The 27970-nt window shown below is 39.2% G+C and overlaps 1 protein-coding gene across 4 annotated transcripts in view; it reads right to left on the reverse strand.

Moving 5' to 3' along the window:
• Positions 1–27970, reverse strand: part of EPSTI1 (epithelial stromal interaction 1) — a 53479-nt gene that overhangs the window by 14144 nt on the left and 11365 nt on the right. For all 4 annotated transcript variants that reach the window (XM_021375189.1, XM_021375198.1, XM_021375208.1 and 1 more), the window contains exons 3-8: positions 25112–25170; positions 23297–23380; positions 19547–19620; positions 18853–18936; positions 14141–14214; positions 2686–2779 (exon numbers count right to left, since the gene is read on the reverse strand). In XM_021375189.1, coding sequence (XP_021230864.1) covers positions 2686–2779; positions 14141–14214; positions 18853–18936; positions 19547–19620; positions 23297–23380; positions 25112–25170 — 469 coding nt within the window. The remainder of the gene's footprint in view (positions 1–2685; positions 2780–14140; positions 14215–18852; positions 18937–19546; positions 19621–23296; positions 23381–25111; positions 25171–27970) is intronic.

Genomic DNA, 27970 nt, shown 5'->3' on the forward strand with positions numbered 1-27970 from the left:
TTTGAGCTGGGAGGAGTTGTTACATGTGTCCAGGGAGACTCATTCTGGGTCCAATATTATTCATTACTCTCTCTAATGGCTTGGAGAATTGTATGGAGTGTATGTTAATCAAGCTGGAAGACAATAAGACTCTATACAGGACTGGTAACACTTTGAAGACAGGATTAAAATTAATTATGAGCTTGATTAATTAAGTGGGCCAAAAAAGTCACTAATGACAGAGTCACCTCAAAAAAGGCAAATTTGTTCACATGCATCAAGTCATATTTGACACCGGTATTTGAACTGGATGTACTGAATTAGTATCACTAACAAATAAATGCTGCAAGGGAAAAAGAATTCAATCAACATGACATTGTCTCAGATTTGTTTTAGTACGCTAACTTTAAATAATAAAAAACCACATATTTATATGTATAAGCCCTCTGCCCCTTAACATTCTTATCATGCACTTCCCAGTCTTATCGGACTTCCCAGTTTCAAATATATTGTTCCAGAATGGTTTAGTCACTCTAGACAAAGGACAGATAAAAGATAACATCAAAATTAGAGTATGAGATTCCCTAGTGGTTTAGCCTTTTGGTACTATGCCAAGTTCATTTAGATAACAATTCATTGTTTACATGCTTCAGATTCCTTACGCAGAGCACAGAGCTTGTGTGTATGTCTATAGACTGCACCTCATCCAAGATGGTTGAAAAGACTTCTAACTAAATGCATTATAAGCAAATTGTAAATTGATTCACAGAGCTATAGAAATGCTGCTGCAAGAAAGACATAGAATCATAGAATGGCTTGAATTGGAAAGGACCTTAAAGACCATCTAGTTCCAACCCCTTGCCATGGGTAGGGTTCCCAACCACTAAATCAGGCACTAGATCAGGCTCCCCAGGGCCCCTTCCAACCTGGTGTTAAACACCTTCAGGGATGGGGCATCCACAGCATCTCTGGTCAACCCGTTCCAGCACCCCACCACTCTCTCAGTGTAAAACTTCCCCAATATCTAATCTAAATCTTCCCTCTTTGATTTTAAAACCATTCCTCTTTGTCATAGAATGATATAATCATAACATCATTAAGGCTGGAAAAGACCAGGCCTATCTTCCTCAGGATCACACATGCATAATATCAGTTGGTATTAACAAAGAACAGTATACAGAAAGCTATGTATTCTGTCTGCTTGGATACTGGCTAAGCAAAAGTTGAACTTCAGTATGTAATTTGGCATAATTTATCAAGAAACTCCTCAAAAACTGCTATGAGAAAGAGAAATGTATATAAGCGAAGTAAATGGCAAAGGTTAAAAGTAGGGCCTGTATACCTGAAAGAATTCAGTGTTATCTCAGGCATCCACCCACCCACACACAGACATCACACTAAAATGTTGAAATCCAAGTCAGTCTTAGGGCCATGAGCTCACTTATGTTCATAGTTCCACGCTCATACCACACAGAAGTCTGTTGAGTTTGGTCTCCTCTAGCAAAGAACTAGCTCCTCACTATTCAGAGTATGGGATGATTCAGAGGGAGGTAGAAAGAATTTCAAGACATCTTTTATCCCTTTCAATATTCTTCTATCTTGCTTGTCTATTTAGGACTACAAAATATGGTCTGAAAGACACTGTTACAATTGAATCTAGTGGACACAGCACTGCTGGGAAGAAGTTGTCTCCTTAAAGTTATAAAACTGCTCACATATTAAGATTTCTTCATGGTTGTCAGAGACACAAAATGACCTGAGGAATCAAAGGGGAAAGGAACCTTCTTCCAGTAATGCCTTCCCTTTTCAAGCAACTGAAAATCAGGAAGAGATACTAGAGGCAAGACAGGACTATCATATATTCTGTTCGAAGCATTTCTCTGTAAGGAGGGTCTTGCACATTTCCAAGGCTTCTGAGGAAACATATGGGAAAATTTTTTACTTTTCTTACTCAGCTGTTGATGTTCAAGGTTGTATATAACAAAGGGTTACCCAGATTAGATATTTCCAATTTTCTGCAGACTCGGGACTATTGTTCATAAAAATAATTTCTGCTTGCATTGTCATCGCCCAGTTATAAACTCCCCTAAAAGGGAAGATTTCTGTCTTCAGGGTTAATATTCCTCACTGTAAGTTTTTATATCTGTAGGAATGCTTGGTTTAGACGTGGAGAGAATAATCAGATGTGCAAAAGGCTTTCTGAGGCAATTAGAATAATGAAACTTTAGCAATACTTTATCTATTCCCTAATTACGTTGATACTTAAGAGGCTCATTCAAACTGGGACAAAGTCCCCAAGCAGTCTACAAAATCACTTTTAGGATGCAGTGAGAAATAAGCTTCTCTTCTGACTAGATTTTCAATGCAGCAAAGCATCTGCTGACATGAACTAGTTGGGATTCCATAAAAGCTTGCCACCGACTGATGGGTACACAGCACATTTAAGATTCTGATCTGAACACAGAATATAAATCTGGCTCATATTTATCAGGGGGGAACTGCAAGTAATAAAGGCAGTATCCTACTATGTCGGATACTCTGCCAGTGTATCACAGACAACACAGGCAGTTCACCCAGAAAGACTCCTTGGTATTCACTGAGTTATGTATAGGCAATTAAACTCAATTAGAATATTCTAATATCACACTATTGACAGCACGTGGAAAGTTGACAGGAAAATATTGCACATTCCATGATTTTGCTTACCCATGCTGTTGATTCTGGGCCACAATTAGCAGTCTGACAGGAATCATTCTTTGGCAAACCCAAGTCCAATCTGTTCAATAATTCATTGTTTTTGCTACAAAGAAATCCAATCCAAATAGAATTGTTAGTGCATCCATAAAAATAAATATAGCTTTTTTATACCACCCTCGGAATCTAGCCTAGACATTTTATCATGTGACTACTGGAAAACATCACAAGTGGAACAAAAGGTTATGGGGACGGAGAATAAAAGGGGATAGAGAGAACAGAACCTATGCTGTGGATAAAACATCAGCTAGGGAGATTTTTGAGCAGAGTTATTGTCATTTGCATATTTGGGGTCCATAGAGGTTATGCTTTCTTTCAGCATGGTAAAGCTCCTCAAATACAGACTCACAAACCACTGGACTTCATCAGAATGCAACTGCTTCACGGAATTGTTGGAAATTCTTGTACCAGATCCATAAATCCCAGATAAGTAATTTAAAATATTATTTTAAGTCATTTTCCTTCATTGTTAATAAAATTCATCCTTACAACAGATTAATTAATCTAGTAGAAAGACTTTGAGAAATTTGTAGCATTGTAAAAAAAGTTTGGTTTTAGTTAAAAAATACTACACAACATTGTAATTTCTTACTCTGGCAAGGGCAATTTTATTTTTCCAATCACATCCTTTATAAGCCATATTTTCAAGGTATCATCAGTTATCTCACAGTTTCAACCAAGTACAGTCAAAAAAAGTCACAAAGAACAACATAAATGTTAAAAGCAGGAGTTTTAGTGACATGATCTGAAATCATTTTCCTAACCTGCAGACCCAGGCAGACCTGGGCATATCTATTGAAATTCTTGCTCACTCAGAAGAACAGAATGAGAGGAAAGAGCCAATTTTATTTCTGTATACATCTTTGGAAAGCATGAAAGTAGTTCAAGGGGGACTCAACACAAGGATTTACTTTGCTAACAGGGCAGCCAGATAACTCTGTGGGGAAGAAGATGCCAGTAGTAAAGGCATCTACTTAACCTTGGAGAAAAAGCCTTGTCTGCCAAACAGCTATGATGATTAACTGCAGAAACAGGCTGCTGGTCAGTGGATATATTGAAGAGAAGTGGAGAAAAAGCAAGTTCTTCTGTGCTACTCTATAAAATACAAAAGCATGTTACCTATTTAAGTACAGAGTGCTTGCTCAAGCTATGGCAAGCCATTCATTTAGAGTTTCACCATTCACAGTTCACTCCCTCTCTTTCACTCTCTGGCAAGTTATGATAGATCTTAGCCAAGGCAGAATACAGAAAGAACCAAGTGAAATCCAAGATTCCCTGATCTACAAAGCACCTCTACATCAGAGTTAAATGAATTAATAGTTTTGTCTTACTCAAGATTTAAGTAGACATTTTTTTTTCCCAAGTAAGGTAAGTGGTAGAGTGATGAGGTTGCATGGAATAATTCGGGGAAATTGAAGTTTTAAATTGCAGATTTTATATTTTTCTACCTATGCTAAAATACCAATTTATTTCTATGCCAGAAAGACTAGCAACTCCTACAGAAAGTCTGGACAACATCTGAGAAGCTTGTAGCTCTGTAAAGAAGTATCCGGACACTTTGAGGGATAGTTGGATGCCCTAATTCTTTATGGATGGCAAAAGAATGACTTGGGGCTATGTGGAAGTTCTCAGTACTTGCATAGAAAGGAGGTGGAGAGCAAAAGACATCACCCTTCCCAGATCGGCACACTTACACATGAAAAGCTAACTCTGTTTCAGTATTAGAAAAGATGATTACAAAAGTGGAAGCAAGTAGAGTATTCCAGCAAGAATGTGTACTGCCTTTGTGTACAGGAAGCATCCTACTACATCACATTAAGTTACACAACATTAAAGTTTTCCTATCAAAAGAAAGGGATTCAGGTTTCCGAATATGACTGGAGACTAACTTAATAAAGTCAGTCATATACATTAATTCATGGTGTATCATCTCTATGGAAACCCAGCAGAGCATCTTGAGTTGCGAGACTGTCAAAGTGTTGTCTGAAATGTATTTTTCATAATATTAATCCTAAAGTCATAATAATGCAAAGCATAGCATAAGCCATGCTGCAGAGAAAGGGGGAAGTCAGAGAGATGACAGTTCAATTAATGTTCCAGAGAGGAAAGCATTATCTCCAGAAGGAAATCAGTGCATCAGAATGTCCAGAGGTATTTCACATTCAGATAGGTGGAGCAACATCTCACTCTCGCTTGCTAAAACTTCAGAGGCTAATCAAAAATACTAGTAAAATGTGGTCCTCTAAAATAATCAATATTAAGGGAAGAAGAGCACCAAAAATTAATCTGCATACAGCAGCCTAATGGTACCCTTCAAAAATAATTAGGCAGAAGGAAAAACGAAATTTAGAGAAAGCAAGAGGATGGAACCCTGCTAGCAGGCTGCTAACCTGAGCTCCTACTGCCCCTAAGCATCAGGCTGGAGGGAAGAGTGCTATTTAGAAGCACTAGTTAAGCTGGGGTGTTCTTATTTTGTGTTCCTCTGTGGTTCTGTTTCTTGTTACACAGTTGGGAACAAGACTTTCACTACACTCATTAAAATAGGCTACTCTCATACTAGTTTAATAGCATCAGGCAATACTCTTAGCAATGGGAACTCAGCCATCTGTATTGTGGTAACAGTTCCTGGCATAGTTTTGACCTGTTCAAAATAGCACTTTCCCAGAGAAATCCTAGCTGCTGTTTGGGAACAAATATTAACCATAAATATCTCCCATTAGACTCTTTGGATACAATTGCCCCATTTTGGGAGGTAAAGAAGTTTGCTATCAATGGCAGCAGGCATTCTTAAGCCTGTTGGCCTCAAAAGTGACAGTGATTGACAGTGTTAAACATATTGGTAGAGATGCAGCTGTGGTGGAGTGAAACACTGTCAAGCTTGGGGGTTGAAAAATTCTTAAGAGCTGTCATGGGAAAATAACAACTCTCTTGCTAGGATCTTTGAGTAGTGTGTTAGGAGGGGACAATGCATGACCATGGAAGTCAGTCCATATTGCAGATGCCTTCTGTAGGCCCTTACTTATAATGCTTTACATTTTGCAAATATTCTTCAAGCAGAATCTTTTATTGCACATTTGTTACAAGCTATTACTCAAAAACTTGTACTTGAAATGCAACAAATAAATGTAAAATGCAGAAACATGAATCTGCTAGGTGTTCCACTGAGAATGGTGTAATTTAGGGACTTAAAGGAGTATACCCTGTACTCACAAGCTACATCTAGATCAGGGAATCTACTTAGATTTAATATTTTTGGGGACTAAAGGCATGTGCTGTCCACATTTCCACTGGGATGAGACAAGAGGATGGTTCTAAAAGCCAGAGTGAGCCTAGGTTCTTCCGGCCCAGGAAAGAGTTTCCATGCTCTAACAGGGTCCCCAGTCTTGACAGGAGGGAAGCAGAAAGCTCTACAATTGACTCCAGCAAGGCAACCGTGGAGAATCTGAAGACCTACACTGATCTCACTGTGGCACTCAAGGCTGAAACTTCTGTGTAGAATTTTAGAACTTTAACTCCTTGTGTCACCTGGACCTTAACTCCTCATAGAATCACACAGTGCCTTGGGTTAGATGGGACCTTAAAGACCATCCAGTTCCAAACCCCCTGCCAAGAGCAGACACCTCCCACTAAATCAAGTTACTCAAGCCTCATCCAGTCTGGTCTTGAACACTTCCAGGGATGGGGCATCCACAGCTTCTCTGGGCAACGTGTTTTAATGCCTCATCATTTCCACAGTGAAGAATTTCTATCTAATATCTCATCTAAATCACACCTTGTCCTGTCACTACACCTACTGATAAAAAGTCCCTCTCCAGTTTTCTTGTAGGTCCCCTTTAGGTACTGAAAGGCCACTACAAGGTCTCCTCAGAATTTTCTCTTCTCCAGGCTGAACAACCTTAACTCCCTCAGGCTCTCTTCATAGGAGAGGTGCTCCAGCCCTCTGAATATCTGGACACACTCCAACAGGTCCATGTCTTTCTTACGCTGGGGCTCCAGAGCTGAATGCAGTATTCCAAGTGCGATCTCACTGCTGTCTATTTGGGTCTTAATTCAGGTCATACATACAAGGCAAAGAGAATCATAGAATCACAGAATGGCTTGGGTTGGAAGGGACCTTAAAGACCATCAAGTTTTACTCCTCCTGCCATAGGCAGGTTTGCCACCTACTAGATCTGGCTGCCCAGGGCCCCATCTAACCTGCCTTGAACTCCTCCAGGGATGAGGCATCCAAGAAGCAGTCCTGAAAAGCATTCAACCTTGGGGACATGAATGAGGATATGGATGGAGGCCCCAGTGTCTTCATCCTCACAAGAGTTGCACACCATTGCTTGCTAAGCTTGTCACTGAAGAGTGTTACTTTCTTTCAGAATGAAGATGGAAAAAAAAAAATTTTCTTCCCGCAAATAAAGTTCTTAGCTTTAAGCTTGTTTTACAGACTAACATTAAAAATGTATCAATTAAAAAGGCTTCTTGTTATTTCATTACTGCTTCCCAATGAAACCAGTGGCAGTTAATTGTTTTGCTATGATTGATGGATATTGAAATGCCAGGATATAGAAAAATATACCAGCTTTAATGCTAGTACTTTAAAAAACAGTACAGTGTTGTTGTATATATCATAAATCTATTTATTCCTCTTGACAATTTTTAAAAGATAATGGACACTTATTACTACTGAAAACAAGATAGCTCCTGTGCTCTTTGTTTACTTAAGCTACAGGATCTCCAACGTTACAGTTCTACCCTAATGAATGTCTACAAGTATGATGAGAGCCAGGCAAAAAAAAAAGCAATGAAAAAAAAGCACAAGCTCAAGCCACATAAATCAATTATATTAGTTTCAAAGAAGAGGTGACCTGACTGAATAAGATAACAAAAGAAGGATCTCATGCTGAATGACACAGGCACATCAGCTTCCAAATTCATGGCCATTGAGCAATGCTAAAGTGATATTTCACCATTTTCTTCCAATTCTGCTGAAAAATTAAGAACCATGCATAATACATGCATAGCGTTAGTTTCATACATCAACATTCCCGACATTATTTAAACAGTAGCAGGACTCATCTTCTCAAAAACAAAACCTGAAACTTATTTTCATGCAAGACACATCTTTTTGCATTGTCAGGAAGCATACCTACACTTCTCCCTTCACCGTATTTAACTAAGTGTAACGACTTCATCTACTTTTTCAGAAATTAAGGTCTGTTTCTCAACAATGCTGAAATCTATTTGCAAGAAAATCTGTCCTTCATTGCAGGAAAGTCCACAGTGGGTGCACTTTTACTACAGCCCTAAAATTAGGCAGGGTTAGACCAGGCCCAGATTGCTCGCAGATCTAATGGAAGAAAACTCAGAGGTCTGTTCCCTGCTCTTGTTCCTTCCTTAGTTAAGCCTTTGCCTTTTGCACTGTCAGTGCGAAAGTGACCTACAAACAAGACTGGCTGGAAGTAGGATGACCAATGCTATTTAACATCTTTGTAGGCAATATGGACAGTGGGATCGAGTGCAACCTCTGTAAGCTGGCAGATGACACCAAGGTGAGTGGTGCAGCTGACATGCTAGAGGGAAGGGATGCCATCCAGAGGGACCTGGACAGGCTTGAGAGCTGGGCCTATGCCAACCTCATGAAGTTCAACAAGGCCAAGTGCAAGGTCCTGCACCTGGGTCAGGGCAATCCCAAGCCCAGATACAGATTGGGCAGAGAATGGCTTGAGAGCAGCCCTGAGAAGAGGGATTTGGGAGTGTCAGTTGATGAAAGATTTGATATGAACCAGAAATGTGTGCTTGCAGGCCAGAAGGCCAACCATATCCTGGGTTACATCAAGAGAAGCGTGACCCTCTTCTCTCATGAGACCCCATCTGGAGTACTGCGTTGAGTTCTGTGCTCTTAGAGCAAATCCAGAGGACGGCCACAAAGATGATCAGAGGGCTGGAGCATGTCACCAACAAGGACAGGCTGAGTGAGCTGGGGTTCTTCAGCCTAGAGAAGAGAAGGCTCTGGGGGGACCTTATAGCAGATTTCTAGTACCTGAAGGGGGCCTACACGAAAGCTGAGAAGGCACCTTTTGTAATGGCATGTAGCAACAGGACAAAGGGAAATAGCTTTAAACTGGAAGAGGGTAGATTTAGATTAGATATTAGGAAGAAATTCTTTACTGTGAGGGTGGTGAGACACTGGAACAGGTTGCCCAGAGACGTTGTGGCTGCCCCCTCCCTAGGGCTTTAAGCAACCTGGTCTAGAGGGAGGTGTCCCTGCGTATAGCAGGGAGGTTGGAACTAGATGATCTTAAAGGTCCCTTCCAACACAAACTACTATCTATGATTCTATGGTTCTATGATTCTATGATTCTGTGAAAGAAGACAAAGTAAATGTCAGCTATGTGCAAAGTTGTCAGCATGAGCTGATGAACATTTTTTGGTGCAAGTGTGTGTGGGTATTCATATTTTGCTGGAAGTTAGCTATAAGATGAAAGAATACAGTGTGAAAAGACTAACCCATTACATTCCTGTGTGATATGGATGGCTCTTCCCCATTGCCCTTTAGTGGGAAGAAAGGCCATCCTGATTATGTAGTTCACTTGCTTTCCAGCCTAGCTTCCAAAAGCTACATATCAAGTTTCAAGAAGAATTTACAGACTTCACTGGGAGTAATGCACAAGTTTGCCAAGCAGAACTTGCACAAACCTAATAACAGTGATCAAAACTGAGCTATCTTTGGCTAGTAGCCAAAGTCCTTGGGCATGAGTTCCCATTCTAGGGGATTAGGACAAAAAATGTGGCATTTGTTCATTTTAGGTGTAAGACTTCAAGAAAGTGTAAAAATAGTTTTTAAAAAATAGGAACTTTCTCAGCAGAATTATTTTCATCACTTCCCACTCACACCCAAAACTAATTTTTCCTGTCAACCTACTTGCTTTTTTTGTTTTCCTGACTGAATGAAATAATACCGCTAAGCTATTCTTTCCTCCCACCAACTCATCCAATGTTCTCGGAAGTTATTTTAAACATCAAGTTCCATTTATTATCTGAAGCAATAAGCATAAATCCAGTTTTAAGGAAAATGCAGTTTTGTATAAGTCTATTGCATAGATCTTCCATTCTGTGTGCTCCATCTGCATGTGCAATCTGCTTCTATATTTTCAGCCAGCTTGCATGGGCAGATTAATGTATACAATTAGAAAGCAACCTCACAGGCATTCAATAAACTGCCTTCATTATTACACTCAAGAGAGTCCCTTTGGATGTCTATAAAAGCCTAGTTTTCTGCCTGTTAGCTAAATAATTGACAACGCTTAAAATAATCAGGAGCAAATGAACAAAACGAAGACCACTGTGGTGAAAAAAAGCAAACAAAAGATTCTCAAGGCTGCAAACCTTTTTGTGTGAGCTCTCTTTCACTCTCTTTAGCAACCTACATTAAAAGTCTGGTCAGGTTTACATTTGCACTTCTGTGGGGAAAATTTGTTACCAGCCTGCTGTTTGAACCACACATCACAGAGGACTGAAAACTAGCAAGGACATGAGTATTTATCCTGTAAAAATAGAGAAATAAATAAAAATTCTGCTTTGATTCAGGTTTTATTTTCTTGCATTTTATGACTTTTGAGAAAACTGCTTTGGCAGGTGAGTGTATATCAGCTTGGTTTGGTGTAACTCCTGCACTGTGTTTGGAATATGCACTCAGAGGCACTGTGGCAAATTGTGCTTCCAGCTCCAAATTCTGAGCTGAGTATATCAAGTGCACACATGTACCAGAGTACAACAGTGCCAGAAATTTCTACAGGAGTAAAACCTACACAAAAATAGGGAGATAAGCATGTAACAAAGGGAAGGAGGAAGTAATACAAAGGACATCACGTGCTATTAAAAAGAAACCCTATGTGCTAGACCGCTTTTCTCTTTACATAAATCAGTAGACAGCTATTAGAAATGTGGTACAGCACACCCAACACTATAGTTTCTGGGAAATCAAATCCAAATTAAATGAAAGCACTTTATCAGAGAGTTGGGCTAAAACCTTGTGGTGGGATACCCTGCAGTTCAGGCTCAGATTAGCGTAGCTTGAAAAGAGCATTCACACAAGCCACAGAGAAAAGCAAGCCATGAGGTGGCATTCCCTTAAATAGTAATTTGTTTAAAAAGCAATTTTTGTGTCCTGAGTAAAGAGGGACATCCTGAAAAGTCCTGGGTCAACCATCGAGCCTCTTCTTCATTCTCATTTGGAAAGTTACACTCAGTTCTTTCCTCACAAGAATTAGGTGATTGCTAAGCAAGGGCTACAAAAGCATTTATTATCTCTTAATACAATCTGACAGAAATACAGTTTCTACCACAGGCCACCAATGTAAAATGCTTCAAAGAAACTATTCCTGAGAATAAAGGAATCCATTTCATATATCAACTTCCAGTAGAAATGCATGCACATGCTCCATATTTTCTAGAACTGGTACCTACAGAGGCAGAACTACAGCAACGCTATCACCAGTAAGTCTCTCAAGTGCTTCTTTTCTGTAAGCACCAACCATAGCAATTCTGCCATGCAGCAACTCCTCAGACCAAAGTCTGTTCCTGCATGTAGCTCAGACTTTTTATACAAAACTACTTTAGGACATACTTTGTGAGTTTTGCCCAGTTTAGTTACCTGATAGAGCATGCATTCACCTGAGACAGAGGAGCTGCTGATCCCGACAGGGAGAGACTTGCAGCCTTTTCCTTAACACTCTGCACGTGTGTCCAGACCTCATTCTCACAAGACACCAACACTTCATCAAGCAACTGCGATAATACATACAGCTGACTTTCAAAGGCCAGTTTTACATAAAGAAGCTAAGAAAGGTTTTAGGAGATAGGAAATACCTGTATTCTGCAGGCAGGGGACAAGGCTTTGGGCAGTTTTTCTTTTTGGCATTTGCTCATTTCACATTACACTCTTTGAGAGGGGATTTCACTAGGAAGTTCATGTTTTTGATAGTGACAGGAATTTCATCTGAAAAAGGAACTTCTAGACAGTATCATACTTTATTGGTAGAGTATGTTAATGACACAAGAACCATAACTGCCTTTCCAAATCAAATAGAAGTAGCATTGCATACCAGAGAGGGACTCATTCGGCTGTACCCTGTGTAGGAAGACACAACTGAATGTGGTGATCAATTTAAAAGGTTTCCCAGCTAACGAGACCACTGGTAGGCATTGATCTCCTCAGGAAATAGTGATGTTGCTGCTATAGATGCTTAGAGAGGACAGACTAATAAGGCAACCTATCTTTTGAAATGGCTCCACAGGCCATGACTTTGCAGAGGTCACTGCTTTACGTGCAGTGCATGACCCTCCTTGCCCTTCTCCCAGCAAGCAGGGAAGGAGATCAAAACATTCCTAGAAGAGACAGTGAGGAAAGGGGCACAACCTCATATTTGTTCGTTTTGCTGCTAGACATAGGCTATCACATGATGGAAGTAATGAATCTCTCTATTGTGTGCAAAAAGCACACAACTGCTTTAAACACCAAGCATTTTTCTGCAAACATGTTTCTAATAACTAGCAGTATATCAATGGAGTTAACTTTACAAGATCTGAGATGTCACACAGCATCTTCCTGTTACAACAGGATATTGTATTCTAAAACACAAACGTATCTTAGCAATATAACCTCAGCAATATCTGGTGATTAATCCATTGCCCAAGGCCCTCCTTCCTCTGCCCAGCAGAGGACTTCATTGGACCATTAAAGGCAGTAATATTATTCTGTACAATAGGAAAGGTTTTTGGTTAACCAAAATTGCGTTCACTGTAGATAGGCTTTCAGCTCACCTCTTTCCAAATCTACAGGATTCTCCAGGTTTATGTTTAATAAACAGCATATACAAATAATCTTTTTACAGTTAGACACAAACTGTGCTGCAAGGGAGCACACAGTCGTTTTTTAACATCAAAAGTATCAGTCAGTTTAGTTTCCTGGGACGTCACCAGCTGAAGGCTCACAAGGCTCTCCTACATCAGTGGACAAAAAGTTACCAGTTAGTGCCTTGCCAGTGTAAGTCCCTACACCACCTGGAGACTAATTGCCAAAATGAAGATGTATCATTTGAAATTGCTTTTGACAAGACCAAGCTTACTTGCAACATAAAAAGCATCCCAGCAGAATTCTTTTCACTGTGAGGAACAAAAAGTTACAGACGGGGAAGATGAGAGAAAGGAAGAGATACATCTCCATTCACAACTGAATAAGCCTTAAGGCAAAAAACAGGCTGAACAGGAAGATAAGAACCCTCACAATTCCCTTAGGAAAGACTCCCATAACAGAGGACCCTGTACTGAAAAGATTTGAAGAGTTTGTGGTTGGGTTAGGCTCAAAAAGCATGAAGGTGTCTATAAAGGAACAGAGATACCAAGCTGTGCATGGTCTTCAGAAATCCTGAGAAATTGAGGTGTACTGGGGTGAAAAACACACTGGGATAGAGGTCAAACTGCAAAATACCAGTATCTAGAGACAAACATTGACAATATATTTTAGGAAAGTGCCCTACCTAAAGACAAACAGGAAGAAATAAACTAAAGATGTCAAGAAAGGTTGAGATCAGTGAGAAAGCTCTAAAATGTCTATAGATTAGAGAAGAGTCTCGGCAAATGATGAAGGAACTGGAGCTTCTAGCATGGGACAAAAGTTACTCCCCCGAAGGTCACACAGGAGGAAAGAGCAATCAATCATGCTAGAAACAAAGGTGAGTAATTTCAGGAGCAGAAGATAAAAAAGGTAAAGGTGACTGAACAGCATGGTGTTTTAATTCTGTGATAGAGGTGGTCTGGATCAGTTAAAAATAAATAAGTAGGGCAGAGTGAATTAGCAAGGCAGGAACCTCACTGCCAATAGAATTAATTATGTCAAGAGTTAAGCCATATATAAATCTTACGTTAAAGAGAGATTATTGGGAAACAGATCTTCACAACAGATCTCTGCATTAAGCTGTAGAACTATGCTAAATATAGGAAGTTCTCATTTTTTCCCCATGTGGGTTAGATTTCTTTACTAGTCACTAAAATACATGGGTGGGTATGTAATTTAGATACTGTTTTGATAATTAGTCTTGGATTGAATGATCGCATATTGACTCAGTTAGAGAAAGAAAACACTAAGTCAGTCCATAACCTACAGTTTTCATTTCAAAATGTATGTTTTGAGAAGCTAAGGGAAATCTGCTGAACCAGAGCTCACAGATTAAGGTATGTAGTAGGCTTGGAATATTTCAAGTAAAAAAAAGTGAAACAAACAACAGAAGCCAAACCCTTCTTAATCCCCAGACTATCCAAAAGAAAATAAACAAACAAGCAAAAAAGCCCCAATCCCCCAAATTAAAAGAATAAGCAAATAAGGGAATTTAAGGAGGAAATTTCAAATTTTACTTACTGAAGTTGATCTTCAAGGAGCATCTCTCTTCTTTGCATTTCTTGTTGCCTTTTTTTAACTTCAAGTCTCTCTGCCTACAGCATTAGAAAAAGAAAACATACTTGAGATTTCTAGTCAGGAAGAAACAAATATTGATTATTTCAATTCAAGCATTTCAATACTCTGATTCTAAAAATTTCAGCAGTAGTTGGGTACACAAGTGACCCAATCCCAAATTTTAAAGTACTCAAACATGACCAGACAAACAGCTCCTAGTAAATTCATCAAGAGACCAGTATCAAACAGAAAAATACACCATGGTCCTGGCAGACAGATGTACCCTCACCAGGAGCCTCACAGATCCTCAGCTCTTGTGCTGCTGTTAGGACCATCTCTTCCAATGACTGATGCAACACTGGTTATAGCAAGAAGTGTGAAGGTAGAGGATGAGAAGCAGAACACAAAAAGTGATCATAATCACAAAGCACTGGAAACAAATGATTCAAGAACATAGACATATGGCCTTCAGGAGCATCACATTCTGGCCAATTTGAATAAGTGCTAAGGTTGATGAGAATGGGAGACATTTATGCTTGCTTATCCAGTGTTATTCCACCTCAGATACCACATGCAGTGCAAGAGTCAACGAAAAACTTGACACAAAACTCCTGGGAAAATCTGAATATCACAAAAACAATCAGGTGCTTCAACATACAACTGAATGTTTTCCAATGGAAGGGCAATTTCAACTCCCTCTCAGAGCAGCAATATGTAGCTCAAGTGAAATTCCAGTAAAAAGGAGGCAAGCCAATTTTTTTTGACACATAGGCTGTTGTTACGTCCAGTGGCAGAGCAGTCAGAAGGCAGTTTGGTGTATTAAAAGTAACAAATCATAAGTGCCAAGCCATGATTTCACTTCTCATACATCTTGAGACCAAGATCCCACTTTGTGGTTGGTGAGAAGTTGCAAGGAGAGTTCCTTGAGGAGCTTTAGGCTTTAACTATCAATTCTGATAGTGTTCAAGGAATGAACATCTTCTTTGCTTCTAACCCTTCCATCCAGAGAAGGATGATTTTTAGGCAAAAGACTCCCGCTCATCCATGCAAATTGACGTGAGAAGAAAAAAAAGACAAAAAAATCCAATGGCATCTACTATTGGCAAGAGATACCCTCATGGCAGCAGTGGCAGTTCTCACGCTTTGCACAATCACTGCTCAGTTGTGAAAGCTGAAACCTCTATCTCTGAAAGAGCATTTGACACAAGATCCACCATCATATTGCAAGCCTCCCTTACAGTTCGAATCCAAAGATCATTGGAGCTACCCTGATCCAGCTTCTAATAGAACAACAGTGTTATTAACTTTGACAAATAAAATCCTTCAAGTATCACAGTATCACCCTCAAATCCCACAACATTTAAAAAAAAAAAAAAAAAAAAAGGAGATATCCTATTTCTTTCCCACCAAAATGCAGCCTGAGGAGAACTCCAGAAATGGTGGTGCAATTGCTTCCTAATGTGGAGGTTTACCCCAGGACCCTTGCTTAGGACACAAATGATGGGAAATGAGACTGCAACATTCTCTAACTAATGACAATCTATCAGTAGGGGTTGCCAAAGCACTCCACATTTGGCACAGCTCTCAAAAACAAAGCCAAGCATGAAACAGCTGTGATATTGAAGGTAAACATGTTGAAAAGCATTAGCAGAAGGTCTGCAAAGTGCCTGGTTTTAACAAATTCCCAAAAAAGGCCATTCATGATGATTAATACAGCCAAACTAAAGAGCATACGATTTGATAAAGAATAAAATTAAATGACAGTTTGTTCTAAATAGGACAGGTTCTAAAGATGGCAGGACTGTTACTACGTAATGTAAAAGCAAAAGTAAGAAAGTTCCATGTAGTAAAATTACACTGAGCGTTTTCCCTTCAAATCTTCTCATCTGTTCATATGCTGCCAACATTTAAAATATACAGAGGAAATGCCAAAGGCAGGATAACAGGAACATAAATTGAAGGACAGGAAATAAAAATGTGCAGCACACTGAAGTTAAACTGTTTGATGTATAGCAAAAATACATAAAGTTTAAAAACCAGGGAACCAAATATCAACCACTTGTTTATTTTCTTGGAAACTCTGACGGCCCTTTCATCCAAAAGACTCAAAGGAAATTATGGCTCAATCTGGTCAAGATCTGTCATGTGAAGCATAAAAAAAGATACCAAACTACAGATGCCTGCTGCTAATGAGTGAATAATGCTGCTTCTCTTGTATTCCTACACTTTCTGAAGATCAGACACATATCTCAGCACTAGGGAGAAATACAGAAACAGGAACTCCCCTGCTAACATTACAAGATCTCTGTAAAATTATTTCTGTGAGCACTCTAGCTTAAGGGTAAAGAAAAGCCAAATTCATGCAGTCCAGAGTTACCCCATAGACAAATCAAACCAGGCACAGGATGAGCTGCCTGATGCTGAACACAAGTGATTCCAAATTCCACTCACTGCTACACACAGAGATTTGTGGATTTCACACAGACTGGCCCTGTGGAATATAAAATGGTGAGGGAAGGATCCACCTTCTGTCTAGGACCTGGAGAGAGACAAGGTCAATACCAAGAGTGTCGTTATTCCAGCAGCTAACCTCATGGTCAATTAAAGAATATGAGGGTCAGGCAGGTGAACTCTTGTACACGGTCACACAGACCTACATTTGAATACTGCTTTGGCAGATGCTCATTTTTTATCATAGATAAAAGAAGAGTGGATGTTGCTTTTCTGTACAAAACAAGTATTTAAGCAATGACATAAACATCTCCTGAGTCTGTAGGGCTTCACCATTTGTGTTTGTTGGCAAAGTAGCTCTCCAACTGTGAAAGTTTCAGGGTCTTTGTCAATAAAGTCAGTTAGCTGGTGCCTCCTTTCAGACTGTTAGACAATATGGTTTTTGTTGAGCAAAAAGACTGGCCAGCGAGAAGAAGGTTTGTAAAACTGCAGAAAGACTTGCTCTCCACTGATGCTTTGCAGGTGCAGTGGTCTACCAATCTATGACTTTAAAAAACAAAGTTTCTCTCCTTTGGAAACCTATAGTGCCTACGCAACCAGTTCTTTAAAATTCCTTTTCCATTATACGTAGGCCTCTGGAGCCTACTCCATCAGGAGGCAGAGTGAGATGGCCAAATCAACACCATTCAGTGACTTTGTAGCATGCTTTTCTTTACAGAGTTGACTTTTTAATATATTAGCGTATTCCAAGAAGGAATCTTCGTCAGCTTAATTACTGTTATAGAAGACAATTCGAATACACAAATTAAGGTTAATAGTGACATTTCATGCTTCTCAGTTTTGTTCGCTTGCTATGTGGATGTAAGTTTATTTGTTCAAATTAAACAGTTTGTTTGGCAAAGACGTTCGCCATGATGTTGCACTCTCCTTTAGAAGAAACTGATACAGTTTTACTGTCTACAACACCTATAAAGATTTTATAATCTGTGGGTGTGAAAGTAAGGAAATTAAAGAGCATGAAAAGAAAACAGATACATCAACATATTTTCCAGGTATAACTACAAATTATTGCAGGCTTGCAACATTTTTCTTGTCCAATGCCCATGGGCAAACAACATATACTTAATAGCTGAATAAAATATAATGAATCCCCTTTCTACCATTGCTATTGCCACTGCTTCTGGAGCTATACATGAGCTGGTAACCGGTAACGACATTTTCAGATGTTACTACTTATTGCCCATGAGAGTTGTTGTGTATGGGCTTATTACCAAAGCCTAATACTAACCACAAAAAGAATGAGAATAGAGTAAGCCTCATCCAGAGGCAATTCAGGTTATTTCTGTTTATGTACCTCCTTGCACGCAATCCAGTAGTGATGATTTGGGAATTAACTCTCAGCCTTCAGCTTCCACATAGAAGATCATTTTTATTGTTTTGCAAACCTGAAATCTCCCTTTCCCTTATTACTATTGTACATATCAGTACCATGCTTCTCCTCTTCTCTTTTTTCATTTAAATTCCATGTTACGTTTTCAACCAAGTGCTACTTGGTCTCCACAAGGAGTAATGGATGAATTTTTCCATAGGCTTATGGAGCACAAGACAAGAAATCGTTGTGGGAATAACTCAGAGACAAACAAATGTAAATAAAACTGAAGATCTGAAAGTGAGCTGTCCCTAGTGTCAATATGTGGCCAATGCTAGTAGGAAATGTGTTCTTACATTTTAGCAATGCACCTGAATGTGCAAGCTACGTAGGCTGGAGAGGTATCAGCATTTCAGGGGGCACTCAGCACAATGCAGTTAGACTATAACAACCTTTTCATGCTTTGAATACATTTTCCACCACAACAGGCTGGATTCTCCTGTATTCTCCCTCTGTGTACAGCAGGCAATTACGGATTATTATGAAGTCTCTGTGCCACTTGCCACAGCCAAATCTTACAGAGGAAGCTCATGCCAAATCAATTTTATAAGCTGTATCAATATTCACAACACTTGTCCTGACCCTAGTGTTCTCTAACTCCTCAAGTTGAATGCAACCAAATGGCTGAATTTCTGAAGAGCCAAAAACCCAAAAGAACATTAGGCCAGATATTCTTCATTGAGCTACTAATAGAAGAAGGACTGGATTTCCTAACCGCATGATGTTATACAGGACCATCATTTCATTTAATGAGCATTTGTTATATGGTTCCAACTCTCTAGTATCCATGTTTTACCTTTTCTCTCTGAATTGCTTTCTTTTTCAGGATTTCGGCTTCTTCAGCTGCTTTTCTTGCTTTCACATATTCTTCTCTCTTGTGCTACGTGACATAAACATAAAATAATATTTTACATATGCACATACAAAGAATATATAAGGTAACTTCACTTGACTCTTGTGTTTGATCAGTTTCCTGAATTTTTTCTTAAAATGAGACATTGAATAAGACAGACTGTGCAACCGTTACTTCAAATATTGGTTTTAGGACGGCTGAGAAATCTGGGACTGATAAATGGTCATCCATGCACAGAATACACAGATTAATGGTAACTTACAAGCATTTATAACTTTTATAACAGAAGCTACTATGTACTTATAGTACTGGATGGGGGAGCTGCATTGATTAATTGAAATCAAGTGGAATTGTCAGCAGCATGCTGGAAGATACAGCTGGGTATGTAAGTGACTTTGCAATTGTGCTGGTTATCATTTTAGATATGATCTGTGATATGGCTTGCTACATATTTATAGACAGATTTCTCATTTTCTTTGGTGCGGATCATTTGTTTCTAGTTTTCTGCAGCTTTCTTTAGGTTTCATGACTTTCTTTTGTCAAGCAGCTGTGAGTTTAATTTATAGTCATATGAAACAGCTCATGAAAAGCTTTTTTTGAATTTTCAAAGCAAACAAACAAATTTATTCTTACTGACCTTTTGTTGGTATTTAGATTGCATGAACATCAGTTGCTGTTTTTGCCTTGCTTGAGCCTCTGATTCTTTTCCACCTTAAAAACAAAGTACAAATTGCATTTTGCATGAGTATTTAAAGTGAAAATGTCAATCATTTCAGAACAGAGCAATATAACAGATTGAATGTATGCATATACAGAACATTTTTCATAATTACAGGCACTGTCTGACATTAAAGAGAACAGGCAGGAGACCTTTTTGATCATTTTAGCCATCCGTCAAAAGCACAAGCTTGTTATTTGCAGAGCATCCACTGTATCATCCACTCTACTAGCAAATATATCCTTCTGTGTATGATCAGTTTACTGAGAAACTATTCGATTTTCAGAAGATCTATCTTCTGCTTTGCAGATGAGTCTTGATTTTCAGACCTAGCTCATCCCGCCTTGGCTCAGTTTGTCACGCACGCATATAGAGTCAGAAACTTTATTGCCAAAAAGATTCTTCCTTATCATATTTAGGGGCATGGAGATTCTGGCAACTGTAATGGGATGCTATCATTTGAATATATTCTTAGCAAGGTCTTGGGGCTTGAGGAAGAATCCCCTTTCTGAAATGGAAATCAAAACCTTTTCGCACAGACCTGATATTCATAACCAGTTAACAGAAGGTGCTCTTTCCAAAGTCACGTGCTTTCTGCTGAGAGCATCTAGACCTCTGGTCATGATGTTCTTCAATTATAAAATAAAAAAAAAAGAAAAGAACAAATAGAAATTGATAGTAGAGCTTAAGGGATGGATTGATTTTGTTTCAATTATTCTGCTCTATTATTTTCCAAAGTACTTTCTGGCTTTAGGAAAGCCAGTAATTTATTCCCTGGGTTGCTGGAAACAAACAAATAAACAGTAAAAAATAAGAGCAGCCCCCATCTCATTCTGAGGATGAAGGCTGTATTTTCACCTACTGATTTCCTGTGAAATTCTCCACTATGTAACTATTAATTCATTAGAATCAGCTAGACCAATATGTCCTGAAACTTTAAGAAAACCATACTAGACCCTCCAGGATGGATCACCCCAGACTAAAGGTAGCGTTCTCCACTTACGTGCTTTGGTGAGGTTCAACAAATGGGAGATCAGTTCCCTAAGTTTGGAAACATTCCTATGCATACAACAAACTCCATACAGCTGTGCATTCAAGAAAGATTTGTCATGTAGAATGCAAGCAACAAGCTTACAGCAGCAACAAGCATACAGTGGCATTGTGGAGTGTCTCATCTCCAGGTGCAGGAAATAAAATTGCTATTAAACAAATTCTGAAACCTTCTGGATGCTCAGTATTTCTTTCTTTCTCACTTATTATTGGCAACATTAAACACACTTGCGTTCACTGTGTGGTTCTGCATGTACTGCTGGGCATCAGCTCTAAATAAGTATTTTACTTATGATTATCAGCCATTGCCTATAGCCTTTCAGACAAGTTTAATTCCTTTAAGTTGTCTTGATTGTAATATATCAACTGTTTCACTGAAATCAGAATATGTTATGACTGGCTTTGTATAATATGATGGGAGAAGAGGCAATTGCATTTATGAGGCATGATTTGTTTCTCCACTTACACTTATGGAAGAGGGTGGCACTTGTATCATACATTGCTCTTATCCCTTCATGGCACTTGAAAGTTTCCCAGTCAAATACTACAGAGTTGAAATCCAGAATACTTATTTCCCTTTGGAAAGCATGAGTATTAAGAAACTCCAACTTTAAGAATTCTCTTGTGATTTCAACTAGATAAGTAGTATCTTAAAATCACTTTGAGAAAATAACAAATCTTTTTTACCTTAATGAGTACCTACAGTTGTGAAATTAGAGATACTACTTCATTTTTTTTCTCTTTCCATGACCTGTCTTCTGTTCCAAATTTGTTCCTCTGGGAATCCTAAAATCTAATAATCTTTGCACCTTACCTCTTTCTAGAGGCACTGAACATAGTGCGTGTGTCTCAGTCTCCAAGGGTCTTTCTAAGTGGCAGCTAGACAGTGAATGAAGAGCTCACATAGCCTCCTTGAATTCTTTCAGAATCTTTTTCCTTTCTTTCCCCAGAAAATTTTCAAATGTGATGAAATCAGAGGAAGTTAATACTCCCCGCATCCTTAGCCACTGCAGCTTTTTCACTATGTTCCCTGTCATGCAGTCAATCTGCACACTTTCTGAATGGACACCACACATAGACTTTCTGTTTTCAGATTTCTCTTTCTTCAGCAATAAGCTTTGTCGTCCTCTTGATACACAAACATATTTTCTAGGTACTGCTCACAGGTAGGAAGCAGCTGGTATGCATAAACACAAAGCCCAGGTCTGGCCACATAGCTGCCTGGGGAACACAGCATGATACCTACCTGCAAGGTAGGCTTCCCACTGCCAACAGATGGGACTCAGGCTGCACAGTAAAACAAATGTGGGACCAACATCACCTTGATCCCAGAAACAAATCTGTGTTGTGAAGTCAGTTCAAATTTCTCCAACTCCCACCTGATTTTTTGTATGCAGAAAACCACCCTGAACTAATCTTGGGAAGCATGGCAAAGAACAGGCTTAATTCCCAGGAAGCTGAGACAGACAGTGGCCTGTTCTTCACCCCCCAAAATCCTCTATGACAGTCAAGTGAAGGAAGAGGAGCTCTACATTTACAAAACTAATGAAGGCATCATTATAATCATTCATTTTGTCAGAGTGAATTTTGTCCCATTTCTACTAGTGGTGGCCTTCAAGGTCACCCCTCTTTTCCGCTCAACTCCTTGCCATGTTCTATGCAAATTATGCTTTTAAGTTTTGTCTTGTCAGCAAGTTTCATCAGCCCTCTTCTACTCTTTGTGCTAAAGACATTAAAGAAAGATATTAAAACAAGATAGGTCTGAACACTGATACTTGAAAAGCAGTTCTATTAACCTTCTTGCTTCAGCACAACCTGCTGTCCTATTCCATGTAAAAGACTGGGGGTGGGTTGTTCGCTTCTTTTTTTTTTTTTTTAAAAAAAAAAAAAAAACCTAACTGCCAAAAAGGACTATATTAAATGCTTTATAGTAGTTACAATCAAAAAGATCTACTACAGTTCCTCTCACTTGTCAAGAAAAAAAGTAGTTGGTTATTGTACCAAATGCATCAGTTCAATTCCGCATGACCTAAGTTCATGCAGTTTTTTATCCTGTTTTTCACTTACCCACCTCTGTAGTTATTTTTAATAAAATTAGTAATAGAGAGCTTTGTGCACATGCATCCTGCAAGTGCCTGAAACTGCAGGGATCACTTTTACCTCCTCAGGAGCCAGCACACATTGGCTCTAAACCCAAAAGAGTATTTTTTATGGATAACCAGAGGGTCTTCAGGACCTGCTGTCCACCTGCACGCTAACACAAGTGCATCACCCCTACGACATCAATCAGACAACGTTCCCAGCAGGCAGGCTCATCAATCTCTTTTTTTCCCCGAATGTAAGGACAGATTTTCTACACTGATGTTGACAGATTTTTTGAGTGACGTTCCATGCTGTTTTGCTTCAGAAACATCTTCACTGCCATGACCATCAAAAAGCAGAGAGAGCAGTCAGCAGGCTCAAGTCAACCCTTACTGACACTGAATCCCATTAATAAGTAGCATGTGAGAAAAACAGTGAAAGATGCCTTATGTACTGAAGGACATGTGAGTATATATATTATAAAGAAAAAAAAAGTACTCATTTTGCAATTCATAATAGCTCATTTACATGTCTTACCCAGCCTCTGTGGAACCAACTTAATTGGCCCTGGCCTGTGCTTTTCCTTCCACTGCTCCAGGTCATCTAGTTCCTTCTTAGCAACTGAGTGGGTACAAAAAGAAACAAATACATGGAAGTCAGAAGCCATCCTAAAAAACAGATAGTATTAGCTGCGTGGAGCAATTACAGCTCATCTAGGACAGACACTCTTATTCTCAACGGATCCAGACAACCCTGCAACATGTTACACAGTCACTGGAGAAGCAAACACTTTTGCTAACTGAAGACCATATGGTAAGAAAATTTTCCTTCCCAATCGTGTTTCTTAAAGCAGAATGGGAAGCATATATGGTTCAATTCTGAACTAAGACACCTCAGCATAGGTGTCCACAAGCAAGCTGAGTGGCAAGCTCCCAGTGTAATCAGTGGGAATGTTGTCGGTGCAGCTGGTAGTGTTGGGAGGCTTGTGGAGCCAGCCCTGTGGGATAGCTCGTTGATTAAATTGCTCCACAGAATCAACTGACAGAGAAAAATGCAATTTCTTTCATCAGCAAAGCCCACAAAGACTATGAAAATAAGATCTCTGTTTTAGAGTAGTACTTCAGTTGCTCAGTCCTACTAAACACATAAACTATATTTTCTAATGCCAAGCTACAGCTAACAAATGCTCTAATAGGATAAAGCCAGGCCACCGGCAGGTCTCTAAAGAGCCCAAAGACTGAAACCAGCTTCTTATTCCATCTCTAAAACAAGCCCTTAGGTAGAGACTGGATTCAGTGAGGCCTCATTTTCTGCTACTCCCTAAGGCAGAAGAACTTTGTATGCGTGAGACCTTGTGCATTGGCAGCACAAAGTGAAAGCAGACCTTCGTGAAAGCAGCAGCACCTATGCTCTTAAAGTCAGTCAGCTCTAAAATGATCTGCTTTAATTCCTCCTTCCAGAGGATTATGGTTTGGTTCAGGGGAAGCTCATTTTCTTTCTTGCAATGAAAGGAAGCCCTGCTCCGAACTAGGCTGCCGATAAATCATTTCAGCCAAACTCTCAATGTTTAAGAAGAAATGCTTTAATTGCATTATTTCCTTGAGGGCTCAAAATGTGAGGAGTGCTGACTGACACTCCCTAGCTGTCATATTCTGCACAAATAAACAGCCAGGAGTGCAGGACTGCAGTGTTTGGTCAGGTCTGCGCACAGAATTTCTTTCATGGCTCTTTTGCTGTAACTTTGGCCAATGAAAGCTTTTTAACACATCTCATCTTTATGGTACAGTTGCAGGGTGTTCCTGCTTACCTGCTTTCAGCAGTAAGACTTGAAGCCAAGCAACATTGACCTTATATAACCGCAAATAATTTGCCATCTCAAATCTACCTCAGCTTCATTAAAATATCCATGAACAATTTTTAAACAGGGATTCAAGAATCAACAGATAGTGTGGTTCTTGTTCCTTTAGCTTCCACATGAAAAAAATTCAAAAATATTTCATACTTATACTTCAATTCTTCCTCCCTATAACCTAATGAGTCTCCAAAGCTAAATTCAATTCTGCAAATGTAGTGTTAAGGTAATTCCAGATAAGAATTATGCAAGTCAGTCTGCGTAGCTACAGCACAGCCATTACCAAAAACCTCTTCCTGAAGAAGCCTTACAGTTGAGTCAGATGAGACTTTAATCTTAAGAAAAGCCTACAGAGAGGTGCTCATAGTCTTGATTTTACATTCACAGCTGCACACATGAAAAGTATTGAAAAGTTGAGGATAAAAATTGCAAGGACAATAAAGCACACAGAAACCTAATCTTATTCAAGTAGACGTAATGTATGAGACAACTCAACTTACTTTGCTGCAACCGGTTTCTTCTGGTTTCATTGGGAGTTATCAAGACATATGAGTTGACACTAGAATGAAAGAAAACAGTCTCTTACTACTCCTGTCTACAGAGAAACAACTGTACTGTAAGGGGTTTCCTTTGTCAGTGAGGTTGGTGTTGTGCTTTTGTAGCAAAAAACATCATATCAAAACCAGTGTTTACTTTGATTCAAGAATATATTTGGAGTTAACAGCAAATACCGAAGATAACATTTTCAGAAACTTTTAGCATAGTTTTCACTTTTCTTATTTAAGTCTCACTCTAGATTGCAAACTTCAAATCTCAGCCATTACAAAAAAAACAACTTCCTCAAGCCAAGAAGTTCTTCATAGAGGACTACTTCCTCAGCATGGCTATCAGTGCCTTCCAGCACAGGTTGCTCAAGTACAGAGGAAGACTACAGTCTATGGGGAAGAACATTTGTGTTGGCTGTCCCACCACATACCTCGAGGGCACTTGGGATCTCATGGATTTAGGCAGTCTGCCCAAGAGTTGTTGAAGATGTGCACAAAGTCCTGCTGTTTATCACGGTCTTAGGTGACTTGCTGCCAGATCAAGCCTCAGTTTCCTTGTCAGACCTGTGTTTGTCTGGCACCAGGAATTCCTTGGGCATATTTATTTTACTGTCATACCTAAGGTGTAACTCACTGAACAAGGGCAAAGGCCCTGTTTTGTTAGGCTGAATTCAAAACACAGTTGCTGACTCAAAGAGCTATCAATCTAATGTGACAACAAAGAAACAGGACAGGCTTTGGAGTGTATTAGAGACTGGAGGTGATCAAATGAGCGATGAAAGCATGTCAGTTCCACTTGGAGGAAACATTTTTTATCTACACGGTATATGTGGATAGAAGTTTACATTGCTAGTGCTCCAGTTCAGCAAAAGCAAAACCTCAAGGGCGCAGGTTCACCGGGCATGCATGGAGCAGTGGTTAGTCAACGTAGCAGAGTATGCTCACAGCTCTACAGTATTCAGCATGGTTTTACCTGCACTGGTATTTTGTTTCATGTTATCATGGGGAAAGCAGAAGAAAAAGGGCAGAAAACAAAGAATAATGAGGGATGAAGACAGAGCCCTTTAAAAGAGAAAAGGGCCAAAGGGGGTGGCTAGAGGACAAGCTAGGAAGCAGGGGGAGCTCAGCTGGCTCTAGAAAAGTAATGAGAGAAGGAGTTATGAGACACAGGCTACAGAGGGGAATGAAAATCATGCAGAGATCAAAGGGCAAAAAGCTGTCCGCTGTCATATCACTGTAATTCAGAGTTTGGGGAGGAAAGTATTTATATCCAATTACTTCTTTCTCTTTGAAGACTTCTTCCAGGATGATGTGGATTAATTTATGAGATTAAATTAGTAAAGATTGAGCTGTGAGTGTTAATGGTGCCACTTAATGTGGTCCCTTCCCTGCTTTCCAACTTACTGTGGTGCCCAGTAAGACCAATCCTGGCATCTCCGCTGAGCCGCAGACACGCAGAGGGCCCCTCCAGCATTCACTGCACAATTTCAACTGTTACTTAAAAGAAGTTTTGACAACCTGTCTTCCTGTGCATGATATAACATAACATTCTCCATTAGTGATGGTTTTTCAGATTTCCCTTTGTTTGGCTGAGTAGCAGCTTATAGAATTTGTCTTAAACTACCCCCACAAGCTGTTGTACAGTTTATCAGATTCAAGAATTTTTAGTGCTTTGTGCCTTTTTCTTAGTTGTTTCAAGTATCAATACCTCATTTCTCTCCAGTTCAGACACAACAAAGTGTACATACCTTTCACAATGTTCTCCCTTTTCCATTGAAAAAAATGGCTGGAATTGTTAAGTTTCAAGACTACATACTTTTCCTCCAAAAATACATCAGCACATTTAAGACATCCCACTGATTCACAGCATCAGAGAGTTGCAGAGTTTTTATGTAATCAGATGTACTTTGATACCTTAAACAGATCTTTTTTCTACATTAGAAATCCAGTTAAAGAGACAACGAGAAACTCTGTGTGTCTGCACATGTTTAAGAATCATGATATCAAATCTAGCCTCTATGCAATGAATCATTTCCTTTGTCTGCTTTTGCTTTTTGGCTGAAAGGCTTCAAGTCCTAGAGGCCACTTCTCTGATATCAGAACGTGGCCATTATCCAGAAGTTCAGAAGGATGGCACATGAAATATAGCAAAGATTAATCTGCTTATGAAAGAGATAGAGGGGAGAGCAGCAACACAGAACACTGGAAGAGAAAGCTCAGGTCTGTTTTCCAAAGAACAAAGTAAGAGTCACTGTGATTAAGAGTGCTTGTTTAAAGGCCAGTTTCATTTCCATGTTACTGGAACGAAAACAAATTTCAAACAAAATGAAGATTTCAAGTCTCCTGTTGGGGAAGGAAAGGAAGAATATCAACTTTCTGTTTTCTAGTATTTAAAACCTAGTGTTTATGTTACATGCTCTGTTTTAGTCTAAGTTAAAAAAAAAAAAAAAAGAACGTAGCATTAGTAATCTTATCTAATTTGATAGTATTCACCTTTGCCTCTCTGGAACGACAGACAATTAAGAATGTAACTTTGGGTATTGGGATCAGGGGAAGGAAGAGTTAGAATGTTAGTTATGAAGTGCTACATAATCCACTAGCAGAAAAGATGTCAGAGAATTTAACTTCTCAGGTTCCCAAATACTGGTTCTTATTGTTCTATGTCTTAAGTTCATCTTTGAGGTATGATTGTTTTCTAAATAAAAATATAGAAGTCGCTAGGGACAGAAAGAACATCCCGCACAGATATTCATAAAAGAGAAATCCTCTTCTACCTTTATAGGTTATATTAATTATTAAATTATTAATTATAAA

The sequence above is a fragment of the Numida meleagris genome, chromosome 1, assembly GCF_002078875.1.
Source record: "Numida meleagris isolate 19003 breed g44 Domestic line chromosome 1, NumMel1.0, whole genome shotgun sequence".
Lineage (NCBI taxonomy): Eukaryota > Metazoa > Chordata > Aves > Galliformes > Numididae > Numida > Numida meleagris.